The sequence below is a fragment of the Oncorhynchus tshawytscha genome, linkage group LG13 (assembly GCF_018296145.1).
Source record: "Oncorhynchus tshawytscha isolate Ot180627B linkage group LG13, Otsh_v2.0, whole genome shotgun sequence".
NCBI classification, from domain to species: domain Eukaryota; kingdom Metazoa; phylum Chordata; class Actinopteri; order Salmoniformes; family Salmonidae; genus Oncorhynchus; species Oncorhynchus tshawytscha.
The window spans coordinates 57,664,112-57,680,066 of NC_056441.1; the positions used below are offsets into that span (position 1 = coordinate 57,664,112).

The 15,955-nt window shown below is 43.1% G+C and overlaps 1 protein-coding gene across 5 annotated transcripts in view; it reads right to left on the bottom strand.

Moving 5' to 3' along the window:
* The window catches only part of LOC112265304 (MAP/microtubule affinity-regulating kinase 4), a 53,225-nt gene extending 41,249 nt beyond the window's left edge, over positions 1-11,976 (bottom strand). For 2 of the 5 annotated variants that reach the window (XM_024442466.2, XM_024442469.2), the window contains exon 1: positions 10,940-11,974. In XM_024442466.2, the coding sequence (XP_024298234.1) occupies positions 10,940-10,987 (48 nt within the window). In that variant the 5' untranslated portion in view covers positions 10,988-11,974. Of the gene's footprint in view, positions 1-10,939 lie in introns of all 5 variants that reach the window. The other 3 variants (XM_024442467.2, XM_024442468.2, XM_024442465.2) reach the window with 2 other exon arrangements.
* Positions 11,977-15,955: the final 3,979 nt, after the last annotated feature.

Consider the following 15,955-nt stretch of genomic DNA (forward strand, 5'->3'; position numbering starts at 1 on the left):
GACTATAAGCCTGTGATTTTTACTTGTTTGTTGCTACAACAATGTTCTGTGTGGGCCATGAGAACCCTGGAGGGTGAAGGCCAGAATAATCAAGTGTGAGAGATTGGATCCATTTGAGTGTAAACAATAGGGAATGGATATAATCTCAAATGTTCCACAAAATAACATTCAACCAGCTGAAATAAATGGAAGGTGCTGCTTGGTCAAAAGAGAATTAGTCATAGTCAAGTAGATAGAAGGAAATACAGGTCGTGTCATAGCCCACAACTACATCAACAGGAAGTGACATGAACACCAGTACACCCAACAAGTATGCTATACCTGTTTCTAGTCTAAGTTCTGGCTCTCTCAACAATGTCCTTCTAAAAGAAGCTGGTAAAATAGAGAAAGAATTTCAGGCTCAAGGCTTCACCTCCCTCAGAGGAAAGTAGTCCAGACCAGTCATATGATGGCAGCCTGGAGGTACACTCAGTTTCCTGTGCATCACTGGGCAAGGTGAGGGCAGCCCTGAGATATTAGGCCAGTGTGGTAACCTACAAGAAATGCATACAGGCCAATAAAAGCCTGTAAGCGTAGGTTAGCATGAGTGCTAACATGTATAAATCATTTGGATAGGCTACATGGCAATCTGTACCACCTGTGTCTATGGGCATACCACTGTAAACAAATATGCACCACTTCCATCTTTGAGTAAGGCTGGACAGTGCTTGGGGGCTATGTTCGCCTCTGATCACATGGATAGTGTGCGGCATAATAAAACAATAGGAGGCATCCTGCTAAGCTTTGCTGTGCAGTTTGCCTGACGTGGGTGGGGAGGGATGATGATTGGTCAGGGTTACACCATCCCGCCACCACGCATTCCGTCTTTGCACAATGCCCTCCACCCCATAACCCCCTCTCAGACTTACTCTCTCTGCCTGTGATGGGTGTTTCACTCAGACTGGATCTGTCCATAGAGTATAATCTCACTGTAACCTCGAGAAAAATATGATGGCATATGAATTGTTACCAATGACAAAATCTATGTCCCTCTTACCAATGTGGATGGTTGGAATGTCTCTGTTCATAAATGCTTGAACTAGAGCCTCTCTAGCACCCATCTAAGAGGACTTGGGCAACAGGAAGTTCTGACACTAGCCAGCGTCACTTACTGTCCCGAAGAGCACGGTGACATGCCAAGTTGTCACATCATCAAACTGTGCAGTGTTTCCTGGACTGGCTGACAAGGAAATCCAGCTTGGTAAAAAACAGTGTGAATATGACAGCGTCCAAAAATGTTGATAGACTTTGGCCAAAACATATATCCCAATATTCACTGGCAGGCAGCTGCATTAGGGAACCTGACTGAACCAATATTAGGCTACTTTACTCACTGGCAACAAGCTAGTAGATACAGTGACAGATCTTTTGCTCTGTCGTGCAGAAGTCAGACTGAGCTAGTGAACTATAGTTTCTTCTGCCCGTATCAATCCCCATCAATAACTTTTAGTTCCACAGCAGTTACATGTCAGTACATTTTCACACAAAACCTGCTTTGCCGTTAATCCAGAGCATTGACTGATCTTTTGGCAAATACCGTTGTGTTGGTTGAGGGCAGATTAGTTTGCAGCAATGACCTAACCTGCTCTATTCTCTGGGTGTCCCAGACAGTCTGCTCTGCTGCCTGCCAGTGAATTCTACAGCATGACTCATGACTGAATGTACTCTCCTCAGTCAGTCCAGTCTGTAAACTACCACTGGGGTTTTACCAGAACCATGAGCAACAGAGCTGAGAAGCCACTGCGGATAATGGCTCCAGAACACTAGACACACACAGGCACTGCAGCCAGTGTTGTTCACAGCACACATCTCACCTTGGCGTCAGATGAGAAGCCCAAACAAAACCTTGAAATGTGAAGACCATGTGCTAACGGCAAAGAACACTACAGCAGGAAAGGTCCATACCCTCAGGGCTTGTACCCTAACCAATATAATACTAGAATAACCCCTCAAGCTATCATCAGGATCATTCAATCCTAAGTATATCTCAGCACCAGAAGAGGTGAGAAGTCTTTCCCAAAAGTACTTGTATGAAGAGCAGAAGAGAATGAGGGTCAAACTTGAATAACTTAACAATCTGCCTCGGAGGAGTGCCTGAAGCCTCCACATTCAGTACTACTTCAACAAATGCGTTCAAAACAAAATGGCCACACACACAATCCCACTTTCAAATCTAGCATAGGATAAGCTTCTATACAAACTAAGCAAATTACAGATACAAATCTATTCATGATGTATTAGGTGACAGATTTGGGGATTCCTTCCCTTGAAGTGAATTTTCCATTGCAACAGGTCTAATAATCCCCCACATAGGCACGTGCTAGTAACACAAACACACATCAACAGAGACAGATGAAAAGAGAGAACTGAACTCTACCAACAAGCACTTCTGCTTATTTATGTTGCCTTATTTCTCGCTGTGTCAGATATCCGTCTCTTTTTCTCTCATCCGACACACAAACCAAACACACAGTCTGCTCAGTCAGGTTCTCTAATCAATGTAACTGAGAAGCCTGAAATGAATTTAACTGATGCTCTTATCCAAAGCCACTTACAGTGCACTGCACAGCCTACACAGTTCATCTATACGACACTCCCATAAGAAACTGCCTAAACACCAGCAAGAACACAGGAGCACTGGCTCAGAGAGACAGGGCCATTAACCTTCAATAGGAAGGTTCATTTTACTACAGTATGCAACGTGTGGAACCGGATGCTTTGCTCACAGAACAAAACGCTGTCACGAGACTGGCCTATCACTGTAAGCCTACCATATTGCTCAACTTTTGCAATTGTGCTCTGGTCATAACCCCACACAGGAGTCGCATGGAACACATGCCTATCTGACCTTCTACTGAAGACGTTTCCAACATCAACAGATGCTTGACGTGGAGGCCAGGGGAGGACAAGCAGTACCGTGCAGTGAGACTGAGTAGGTTTATGTAAATAGGATAGATCCTACCATATTCTATGAGTCCCTTAGAAAAAAAATGAAACTAGGCATGAAATTAAACTAGGACTAATGACTCTACCATCTATATCAACAGCTACAAGCCTAGTGTCTTCAATGAGGACTGAATCTTACATTTTCCAATAATCATTCATCCAGATTAAATCATTTGTAATTATGAACTTTAGGTGAAGAATCTTTCCACAAAAAGGCCATTCCTTTTTTCTAAATCCAGACAATGCTCAATTTCACAGTGACCCTTCAGTTGTGGAAATTGAGACAGTTCACCCAACAGACAACCTTTTGACTTGAATGTGACACTTCTGTAATGTTCACTCAATTCATCCAGCTGAAATCAATTTCAAACTCAATGAAAATGTAGGAGTCGAACACAGGAGTGGAATGCTCTAGCGCAGCCTAGTCGCTCTGGAAAGCGACAGTAGGCCCAGGTGGAACAGATGTCTTACATGCTGACCAGACCACGTGCATGCACCATCGCGCGCATGCTTATCCCCCCCACACACACCAGATGCGATCACAACACAGATTGAAATATCAAAACAAACTCAGAACCAATTATATTAATTTGGGGACAGGTCAAAAAGCATTAAACATTTATGGAAATTTAGCTAGTTAGCTTGCTGTTGCTAGCTCATTTGTCCTGGGATATAAACATGGGGTTGTTATTTTTCTTGAAATGCCACAACCTACCGCAGTTTAACCTCAGTTCAGCTTTCAATCACCCACATGAGTATATGCTCCTAAAAACCAATGAGGAGATGGGAGAAGCAGGACTTACAGCGCGTCGAGCATCACAAATAGAACCAAGTTCTATTTTAGCGCCTGGCTACGCAGACGCTCGCCAGCATTGTGGGTGCAATGATTGAATAACATGTATGTGTAAATGTATTTTGCAACACTGGCACAAGTGACGCGTCTGGTCGGGTCAGCATATTATGCATCACTAGGTAACCTAGTTAGCTAGGGCTGGACAATATGGACAAAATATCATATCACAACATTTTTCACGTATGGCGGTATTTGAGGGTATTTTAATTTTTCTGAATATTAAAAGATCTTAATAGGCTTTATGAGTAATGCATGACACTAGAAAGGCCACACACAAGGGATTTTATTGGTCTTTCTCGGTTCGGAATGGTTTTATACTCAACCAAACTAGGACGAAACTGACAGTGATGTAGTCCAATTTGTAGAACTTTGCATTTATTTAGCACTGTATCAAAATACCTTAATTAGATGGTATTGTAAAAATGTGGATCCATACCAGTATACCGGTCTTTGCAATATATTGCCCAGCCCCACACAGCCCACACTCAGACCTGGAGACACACAGGTAAAGTGACACCAGAATGCAGCAGTTACGTAACAGAGCAGGGAGCTGTGTGCGAATGTTCTTGAAGCAATTTAAATAGACTCCTGTCCTGACAGCTTTCCAACTGAACCAGTTCAACACAACCAAAGCTAGCCTGATACTTAGGCTTACTTGGTCATATGAATGGGAGTAAATCAAGTTAATTTCTACTAGACGATAGTCATCTTTAACAAGATGAGCAGGTCAAGTATAGCCCACCATTGATACAAGGTACTGTTCAATGCAAATCAATAGACTGAACAATCCTATGTGACCTGCATATCTTCAATGGGATTCCAGGAGTCCTTTTCATGTAGACAGCCAAATCATGAATCCATCAATCCAAGGCCACACAATGGCTTTGTTCTGTGCCACCAAGAAAAAACTGTTAATTCATTCAGACCTGCATGTGGTTACATTATAGAGGCTGGTGAATTATTTGCAAAGGGGACAAACTATTGACAGGTAAATAAAACAAAACATTTATATGCTAAATGTATGACTAAAAGTTTGTTCACAATATTGAGCGTTCTCTGTATATTTGCAAGCTGAGCTGGATAAGAAATGTATAGAGGGAAGTAAAGGTACTGATCAAAACAACAGAAACGGGGCCTACATGGGCTCCATTCATGGGACTGGCTGGGCAACTGGAGAGTGAGAGTAATGATAACTCTACCAGATGGTGCTGATTGAAGCGAGAGAAGAGGGGCATACAGAGGATGTCACAATGCAGGGGGGTGCAAAACTGTACCAGCCCGAAGACAGCATTAGTCGCCTGACTCAAAACGACTTGGATCCATGGGACGTGCTGGAGCGGGAGGTGCGAAGCGACTGCGATTATGCAAATCTCAAATCTGGATGACTAATGTGTGCCACCATGTGTGTTGTTAGGTTTATTATTCAAGTTATGATGATAGAGAGATAATATGCCTTTGAATAAGCATCATTAGCCTGGCCTACATACCAAATTCCTTTGCTTTACAGACGTGGATTTACATTGATTAGGCTTACATAGATTGATGTACAAGGATATAGGTAGATGTCTCACACAAGGGCACAACAAAGTGAAACCCCACCTGGAGTTAACATCATGTCATCTTCTGGTCAGTAGTCTATTTACTGTGTAGGCCTATTATCTATTCTAGCAGAAAAACTAATGTGGATATTGAAAATAGTCGTTGAATCAACTGTTTACTGAGCCAAATATGCTACTCTCAGCCCTGTTCAAGAAATTCCGCATTTTAGGCCAACAGCCTCACAGGTCTGGTTTGTTGTTAACAATGATTTACCAAAATCTTAAAAACATGTTGAAGCCCCATCCCACCCTACTTTACACACATCCTGATACACTACGTCAACCTTCATGCAACACGTTTTCACTCTCCCACACACCCCCAGGCTGTCCCAGGCTGTCCCACACACCCCCAGGCTGTCCCAGGCTGTCCCAGGGAACGAGACTGAGGAAGACGATACAATCTAAAATAATTTTAATTACAGATGGGTCCTTCTCGGAGGTACGGCGCAAGCCACGTGATAGGAGGAGACCGGTGTGAACTTTCTTGTGTTATGCCACCTCCTTTTCTCTCAGCATAGATCTCGGATTTGGAGGGAAGTGGACTGGGAAGCGAAAGTCCCCTAAGTTTCCATTGAGAGATTTCAAACAAAAGGAACGTTTGACCCAGTTGACTCCAAGAGCAGGTCAATCATTTTGATCCCTGGCCTGCAACATTTCTGTCACATAAAGGACCACCAACATGTGTTTTTTGTTAAACGGCCAGTGCAGCATACCAAATGTTTTTCCTGTGTAATGTATATACCCACACTATGAGGTTGGAATAACACTGTGAATCTGTGAAAATGATAATGCCCTTTTAGCGTAAGAGCTGTTTGAAACGTCTGTCTAAAATTTCAGCCTGTTTTGCTGGGATCGAGTGTTGGCCTGCCTGGTGACATCACCATGTGGTAAATTAGTTAATAGATGAGTTAATCATATGAAAGAGAGTTCCAAACCACTCTGCCAATAAGAGCTAGTTTTCGGTTATCCCTTCCCCACAAACCACTCACAGACAGTTCTATCAAAATTCTTGAATGAGAAATTGCTCTTTGCTCTTTGCTAAGAAGCTATTTGTGTTTCTTTTTGACTATTGTAATTCAAAACAATCACAGTAAGGTACTTAATTTTTATCCAAAAATGATTTGATATGGAGATTAAAAACATCTGTATTGAAACTTTAAGATGTTCATTTGGGGATAGAATAGTATAGTATTGTCTCAGTGCAGAAACATTTTGACCATATCAAAAACATTAGGTGTGATGAGAGGAGTCTGCTCATTTGATTATCTGTGCTGTAAAGGTAATCCAGTTTAACAGTGTGGCATCACTACAGACCCAGGTTCGATCCCAAGCTGTATCGCAGCCGGCCGCGACCGTGAGACCCATGAGGCGGCGCACAATCGGACCAGCGTCGTCTGGGTTAGGGGATGGTTTGGCCGGCCGGGATTTTCTTGTCCCATCGTGCTGTAGTGACTCCTTGTGGCAGGCCAAGCACCTGAAAGCTGACCTCGATCGCCAGCTGGACGGTGTTTCCTCCGAAACATTAGTGTGGCTGGCTGCCTGGTTAAGCTAGCAGTGTATCAAGAAGCAGTGTGGCTTGGCAGGGTTGTGTTTTGGGGGACGCATGGCTCTCGACCTTCGCCTCTCCCGAGTCTGTAGGGGAGTTGCAGCGATGGGACAAGACTGTAACTACCATTTGGATATCACGAAATTGGGGAGAAAAAGGGGTAAAAGTTTTTAAAAAATAAAAAATAATAATAAATATTTTAGCAGTGTCACAATGACAATATTTAAGTCAAATAAAGTAAAAGGTTATTGTCACATGCGCCAAATACAACAGGTGTAGACTTAACTGTGAAATGTTTGCTACCAAGCCCTTCCCAATGATGCAGAACTAAAAAATATAAGACAAATAAAAATATTAACACAAGAGGAATAAAATACACAAGAATGGAGGTATATACAGGGAGTAGCAAGACCAGATCTATGTGCAGGGGTACGAGGTATTTGAGCTAGATATGTACATGAAGGCAGGGTAAAGTGACGAGGCATCAGGATAGATAATAATAAGAGCAAGAATAAAGAACAGAGTAGCAGCAGCAAATGATGAGTCTAAAAGTGCCTGTATGTATGTATGTATGTGTGTGTGTGTGTGTGTGTGTGTGTGTGTGTGTGTGTGTGTGTATGTAATGTGTGTATGTATGTATGTATGTATGTATGTATGTATGTATGTATGTATGTATGTATGTATGTATGTATGTATGTATGTATGTATGTATGTATGTATGTATGTATGTATGTATGTATGTATGTATGTATGTATGTATGTATGTATGTATGTATGTATGTATGTATGTATGTATGTATGTTTGTGTCGTGTCGGTATGCGTGTGTGTATGTGTACGCGAGCGTGTGTGTGTGTATATGTGTGTTTAGCAGTCTTATGGCTATTTAGCAGTCTTATGGCTTGGGGGTAGATGCAGTCTCGGAGCCTGTTGTTCTGAGAGCCAATGCTCTGGTACCATTTGCCGGATGGTTGCAGAGTAAACAGTCTATGGCTTGGATGGCTGGGACACCGCCTGATATAAAGGTCATGGATGGCAAGGAGCTCTGCTCCAGTGATGTATTGGACTGTCCGCACCACCATCTGTAGCACTTTGTGGTCAAGGGTGGTTCATTTTCCATACCAAGCGGTGATGCAGTGAGGCAAAGATGCTCTCGATGGTGCAGCTGTAGGGATCCGAGGATCCATGCGAAAAACTTTTTAGCCTCCTGAGGGGGGAAAGGCGCTGTAGTGCCCTCTTCACAACTGTGTGTGTGTACCCTGTCAAGTCCTTAGTGATGTGGACACCAAGGATCTTGAAGTTCTCGACCCGCTTCACTACAGCCCCGTTGATGAGGATGGGGGTGTGCGCTCCCCTCTTTCTCCTGTAGTCCATGATTAGCTCCTTGGTCTGACGTTGAGGGAGAGGTTGTTGTCATGGCAGAGGTGTTGTTGCCTACCCTCACCACCTGGGGCCTTCCCATCAGGAAGTCCAGGATCTAGTTAAAGAGGAAGGTGTTCAGTCCCTGGGTCCCCAGCTTTGTGATGAGCTTGGAGGGGACCCAAGGTGTTGAATACTGAGCTGTAGTCTATCAACAGCATTCTCACATAGTTATTTCCCCTCTTGTCCAGGTGGGAGAGGGCAGTGTGAAGTGCAATTGAGATTGCGTCATCTGAGGATCTGTTGGGGCGCTATGCGAATTGGGAGTGGGTCGGTGTCTGGGATGAGACAGACCCTATTCTTCTCTGATATATCCACCTGTATAATAATGCTTTTGTCGGGGCCTCCTGGGTGGTGCAGTGGTCTAGGGCACTGCATTGCAGTGCTAGCTGTGCCACCAGAGACTCTGGGTTCGTGCCCAGGCTCTGTCGCAGCGGCTGCCACCGGGAGGTCCGTGGGGCGACGCACAATTGGCCTAGCGTCGTCCGTGTTAGGGAGGGTTTGGCCGGTAGGGATATCCTTGTCTCATCGCGCACCAGTGACTCCTGTGGTGGGCCGGTCGCAGTGCACGCTAACCAAGTTGCCATGGTGTTTCCTCCGACACATTGGTGCGGCTGGCTTCCGGGTTGGCTGCACGCTGTGTTAAAGAAGCAGTGCGGCTTGGTTGGGTTGTGTTTCGGAGGACGCATGGCTTTCAACCTTCGTCTCTCCCGAGCCCGTACGGGAGTTGTAGCAATGAGACAAGATAGTAACTACTAACAATTGGATACCATGAAAAGGGGGGTAAATTTAAAAAATAATAATAATAATGCTTTTGTCTGGGATGATGGTCTTGATGTGTGTCATGACCAGCCTTTAAAAGTCATATAGGCAGGTTAGGCAGGTTACCTTGGAGTTCTTGGGAACAGTGACAATGGTGGTCAGCTTGAAACATGTTGGGATTACAGACTGGGACAAGGTTAGATTGAAAATGTCCTTGAAGACACTTGCCAACTGGTCTGCGCATGCTTTGAGAAAACGCCCTGTTATTCCATCTGGCCCGGCAGCCTTGCGAGTGTTAACCTGTTTAAAAGTTTTACTCACATCTTCCACGGAGAGCGAGATCACACAGTCATTCGGAACAACATAGGCTTTCCACAATACTCTGTTTTGTATTCCTTGAAGTGAGCATAAAGTGGTTGTAATTAAGATAATCATGTTATCAAATATTTACTCTGGTATTGTCACTTGATGTGAATGGAAGTCCTTCTGGAAGTCTGTCCTTTCTGAAAAGGACAACAAGCATGACCTGCTTCATGAATGTCTCGAAGATTTCTATGCCTTTTCTTTACATATATATTTTAGAAAAACAATGTAAGCTCAGGCCATCTATTCTGTAGTACCATAATATTATCCTAATATAGCCCTACAGCCCACCAATACTATGGATGAGGGTGGGCACAGCATGGTGAGACAGACCCTATCCCCCTCTGTATATCCACCTGTCAATGATGCTTTGTTAACTAATTCAACTCAAATGCATTTTTGTAGTGAATATATCTGCCTTTTAGGGTGTCACTATTGTTTGCCACTCCTTCCAGGAAGGACCAAGTCAGTGCCATGATAATGTGAGACCTGCTTAGATATAGGATTTGAATGGTTATTTATTGTAGCAGAGAGCAACAACAATCAGCAGGCAATAGAACGTAATATGTTATGTGGGCGTGGCCTAATATAATTGTCTATTTATCTATTGTTTGTCTACGTAAATAAAGAAATAAACTGGGGCCTGTCCAATGTGTTGATCAAAATACTGGGTGGATTGTCACACTTCTGAGTGTCTGGCCGAGGATCACTGTCAATAAACAGATAAAACTGTCTAGCTTCAAATGCCAGTCATCCGTAAAGGAGGTCTGTGCAAAACGGGTGAGCTACTTGTCCCTTTAAGCTCTGTTATTCTACAATGATACTGTACTGAGCAGACTAGACTCAAGCCAAACATCCCCTTCATGATTGATGGGAATTAGAAGAGGTAAAGAGCTTTTCAATGGCGATTAACAAAATATCCTCTTTCCAGCATTCCTTTAAAAAAATGTGTGAAACATAGACATTGAAACCAAAGTGACATATGTGCCTGAGAGGCTGTATACAAACCTGCCACTGCATTAGCTCAGACACATTTGTTTCACATTGAATTGACATATTATTACATACTGGTATGACAGTGTTACAGTTGTATCATTATTGATTTCCAGATTTTCTAGGGACAGAATGTGCTCTCTCAAAATGATGTATTATGGGTTATTCTGTTCACTTTAACAACATGTACAGAGTGAATTAATTATGGTTTTAACAGCAGTGCAAATAGGCTACAGAAAGCCTTCCCCCATCAATCAATAATGATTGTATCGGCTTTATGCATCCTCCTGTCGTTTTTTAATACGTTAACTTGTCACCTTGCTTGATTCTATGTCACTGTTCCATTTATAGGGTGTAATTCACATGACTGTCTGACATAAACAAAAGCTTATATAAGACAGTAAAATGTATTAAATACTTACGAGGTCCGATTTCCGATCGTTCCCAGGTAGTGCTGCACGAGAAGACATTGTCCCTGAGGTATCCTTTCTATTAGACTAAATGCCAACTTGGTTTGTATGTAGGTATGTACAGGATTAACGTTATATTCTACCGAGGATAACAGTCGACATTGGCCGCTCCACCGCCTAGCCAGTGTTCAAAGGCAATAGACGCCAATCCTACCGGCAACCCCAGGTTCGAGAGCAGTGAGACAGAATTGTATCCTCAAACAATACTCATTTTTAGTGTAAAAGGGCAGCACCGAACACGAAATTATACAGACAATTGTCTAGAAAGCTGTCTGAATAGCCTACTTACTAGGCTATCCACTTCATGTTTGGCTGATTCTTCATGTGAAGAAAGGCATCAATGCTGTGCTTCATTATGGAAATAAAATGAAACCAAAATGGGTTTATTCTAACTATCGCACCATTACTATACTAAAAATATTTTTTAGAAAGCAATTATGTGTGGTCCAGTGATGCCTGTGGGTGTATGTCCGGAACACAGAAGTTTGTTATATCCAATAAAAACAATTGGCAAAACTAAAAACATAGGTCAGGTAGTCTGCGCGTACCACGACCATGGGTGGATGTCTGTCGTTGAGAAATATGTATTTTTTGGGGGGGTGCCAAATGATGCTCGCAAAACCAACCACTCCCAAGGCAAAACACTGAACGACTTAAGACTAATTGTCAACCAGCATTTCATAGTTGATTATTTAATAATTAACCGTCAACAGAAACAATACAACGACATGACAATTGCGGATAAAGCATCGGCGAATATACAGTTACCCCCTTTCTCTTTCTGTTCGCGATGGACCACTTCCGAAAAAGTAGCCGTCGAATAATAATCAACGTTCGAAAAATGATTTATCTTGGATTCTTGCAGATATCCTTCATTACTATCAGTTGTAACATTTGCCTACATAAAAAGACATCCCCAAACTGTATGACAAGAGCAAGAAGGAAGAACGTCAAGCAAAATAATAGGCAGGGCTGCGTCGGAGGCTCAGTAACACACCCTTCCCCCATGTTCTTAAAGAGACAATTTCCCCATTCATTCATCCGTAGAACAGCAGTTTCCAGCACAAACCACACGCCAACCACGTTGGCAAGCAATACTCTGTACAGTAATGTCATCACTTGACACTGCAGACAGCATCTTTTGGGCATTTGACAACAGGGGTGACAGCGCCCTATCTAAAATAGACACACTTAAACAAAGCAACAAACAACTACTGTACTTGTATTTCATTTCCCATCTACTTGTAATTTCTACTGTTGTGAGAACAAACCATCTGTTCTCTGGTGTATAGCATTTATATGTTTTAATCTAGCTATATTATTCACGTCTATTTATAGATTATACCAAGTGGGTGATGACAGCAGAAGCACACCACCAAAGACTATAGTCTCACCTGTACAAATCGGACACGAGAGGGTCGGGCCCATGAACACCTCATTCTGCTGTGGTCCCCGGGATCTTGCTATTTTGTTATTGAGATAGGCATATAGTGGATGTTGGTTTAGCGCTTTTCTTGGTTTCGCATGGGTGATAGAGCAGTGTGAGAGCACAGAAGAGCAGTGTGAGAAAGTGAGCCACTATTGAAACAGTGTGAACCTGACAAGTTCCACGCGTCAGACTCTCTCTAATCAGCATCTAGTCCCGAAGCATCATTAGGCAGTCATTTGGGACCAAATCATTTGGAAACCGCTTTATGTGGAATTTTCAATAGTCCTAATGGGGTATGTGCAAAGGCAGGTAAAGTGTGGGTGTCAGTTGGTGCTGCTCTTTCCACAGTGTGTACCACGGAGAGAGCCTGGACATGATTGTAAGTGATGTGTGCACACGGAGTAGGTCAGGGTGATCGACCAGGGCCCAGCCCACCACTGCATCCCTGGTTGACCCTGAGGAACTAAACACACACCACCTCCAGTCAGGTCCACTGTCCAACAGAGCCTCCACTGTCTGACTCAAGACTCTTGGCAGATCTGATTTGATATAGCTTCATGAATTAATAGTATTAGTACTGTATTAATAACCCATTAGTAGTCCATTTATTCCAAACATGTTACCTTATAACTTAAGCTAAGAGAGTGTTGAACCCTTTTAACTATTTGACTTCTACGTTATAATTTTTAAAAAACAAGCCCACTCAATGTAGGCCTATAATAACATAGCAACATGAACGGTCCACTGTTATCCAAACTCCAAAATGCTTTACATATCCCCGGGCACTGGTTGTTTCTGCGCTGACACCACTGGAGGAGAGTTACAAAGTACTGTAACTTCCCTCTATTCCAGTTGACCTACTATATTTCCGACCAAGTCTTCTCAACGTTCTAATTACAATTGTTGGTAGGCAGCGCCACAGCCAACCCCCCACTGCATTCATCTCTAATCTGGCAGAGATTATGACGTCTGGAGGCACACTGGAGGCCATGCTCTGCCCTTAATCAAGAGTCTGTCCAACCCTGGCCCTGATGCCCAGGATGTTGTTGTTCAAAGTTTAGAAATAACTTTTTGTGAACAGAATCATTATTATATTTGATGAGCCTTGACTGTAATTCAAAAATAATTGAACATGTTGTCCAACTGTTTATTTGAATACAAATTGATAAAGGAACCAAATACATAGAAATATAGGCCATTGATTGTATATCATGGTTTTCAAGAGTATATCGGCACCAAAATAATGCATTGGTTAAGTTACCATTGAAATAGGTAAGATTGGCATTTTTAGGAATTATGTTTCTAAATATCTCATGTATAGATCATACTTTTGCTTGTTATGTTGATATTGTTTGTTGATTGACATTTTTAGATACATCATGTTGGTGAGAAGTTGCAATGTCATCCTGTTTGCTTTCTGTGCTGTGTTGCAATTCTGTATGAGGTAGAGGGCCACCTAGTGGAGTAGTAGCCTCATCATGGCCGGAGGCATCCTTATAACTGTTGTGATGGCGTCATCTTGTGGTTATCAATGATTATTTTACTTGTGGTGGCAGTGTTTTATTGTATCATCAGCAAAACCCAATTTTATCCATAGAGTTGTGACATGATGATTGCCTGCAGCTTTCTTAGTCATGTGCTAGTCATGCCTGTTAAGGACAGTCTTACTTTCATCTAGCATAAACTTACTTGCCATGCTTCTAGGCTCTGAGATATATGCTTGGTGATTGAAACTAACAAACTCAGCAAAAAAAGAAACGTCCCTTTTTCAGGACCCTGTCTTTCAAAGATAATTCGTAAAAATACAAATAACTTCACAGATCTTCATTGTAAATCCTTAAATCCTTTAAACACTGTTTCCCATGCTTGTTCAATGAACCATAAACAATCAATGAACATGCACCTGTGGAAAGGTCGTTAATAAGACACTAACAGCTTACAGACAGTAGGCAATTAAGGTCCCAGTTATGAAATCTTAGGCCTAAAGAGGCCTTTCTACTGACTCTGAAAAACACCAAAAGAAAGATGCCCGGGGTCCCTGCTCATCTGCGTGAACGTGCCTTAGGCATGCTGCAATGAGGCATGAGGACTGCAGATGTGGCCAGGGCAATAGAGTGCAATGTCTGTACTGTGATACGCCTAAGACAGCGCTACAGGGTAACAGGATGGACAGCTGATCATCCTCGGAGTGGCAGACCATGTGTAACAAAACCTGCACAGGATCGGTTCATCCAAACATCACACCTGTGGGACAGGTACAGGATGGCAACAACAACTGCCCGAGATATACCAGGAACGCACAATCACTCCATCAGCGCTCAGACTGTCCGCAATAGGCTGAGAGAGGCTGGACTGAGGGCTTGTAGGTCTGTTGTAAGGCAGGTCCTCACCAGACATCACCGGCAACAGCGTCGCCTATGGGCACAAACCCACCGTCGCTGGACCAGAGAGGGCTGGCAAAAAGTGCTCTTCACTGACGAGTCGCGGTTTTGTCTCACCAGGGGTGATGGTCCGATTCGCGTTTATCGTCGAAGGAATGAGCGTTACACCGAGGCCTGTACTCTGGAGCGGGATCGATTTGGAGGTGGAGGGTCCGTCATGGTCTGGGGCAGTGTGTCACAGCATCATCGGACTGAGCTTATTGTCATTGCAGGCAGTCTCAACGCTCAATATTGTGTGTTACAGGTAGACATCCTCCTCCCTCATGTGGTACCCTTCCTGCAGGCTCATCCTGACATGACCCTCCAGCATGACAATTCCACCAGCCATACTGCTCATTCTGTGCGTGATTTCCTGCAAGACAGGAATGTCAGTGTTCTGTCAAGGCCAGCGAAGAGCCCGGATCTCAATACCCATTGAGCACGTCTGGAACCTGTTGGACCAGAGGGTGAGGGCTAGGGCCATTCCCCCCAGAAATGTTCGGGAACTTGCAGGTGCCTTGGTGGAAATGTGGGGTAACATCTCACAACAAGAACAGGCAAATCTTGTGCAGTCCATGAGGAGGAGATGCACGGCAGTATTTAATGCAGCTGGTGTGGCCACCAGATACGGACTATTACTTTTGATTTTGACTCCCCCTTTGTTCAGGGACACATTATTCAATTTCTGTTAGTCACATGTCTGTAGAACTTGTTCAGTTTATGTCTCAGTTGTTGAATCGTATGTTCATTCATATATTTACACATGTTAAGTTTACTGAAAATAAACACAGTTGACAGTGAGAGGATGTTTATTTTTTGCTGAATTTACATTATAGAAGTAAATAGAAAGTGAACCAGCTAAACAGACCATTGCGGCACTCTTTCTCTCTCTCTCTCTCTCTCAGCACAGTACATTACTATGTAATAATAAGGTTACAAATACTATATGTCCCATCAAAATGTGTGTGCCTTTTGCATTTTCTACATGATCAAGCACAGCAAGATAGTATCAGTGTCACGCCCTGGTCAAAGTATTTTGTGTTTATCTTTATTTATTTGGTCAGGCCAGGGTGTGGCATGGGTTTTTGTATGTGGTGTGTATATATGGGGGATTGTAGC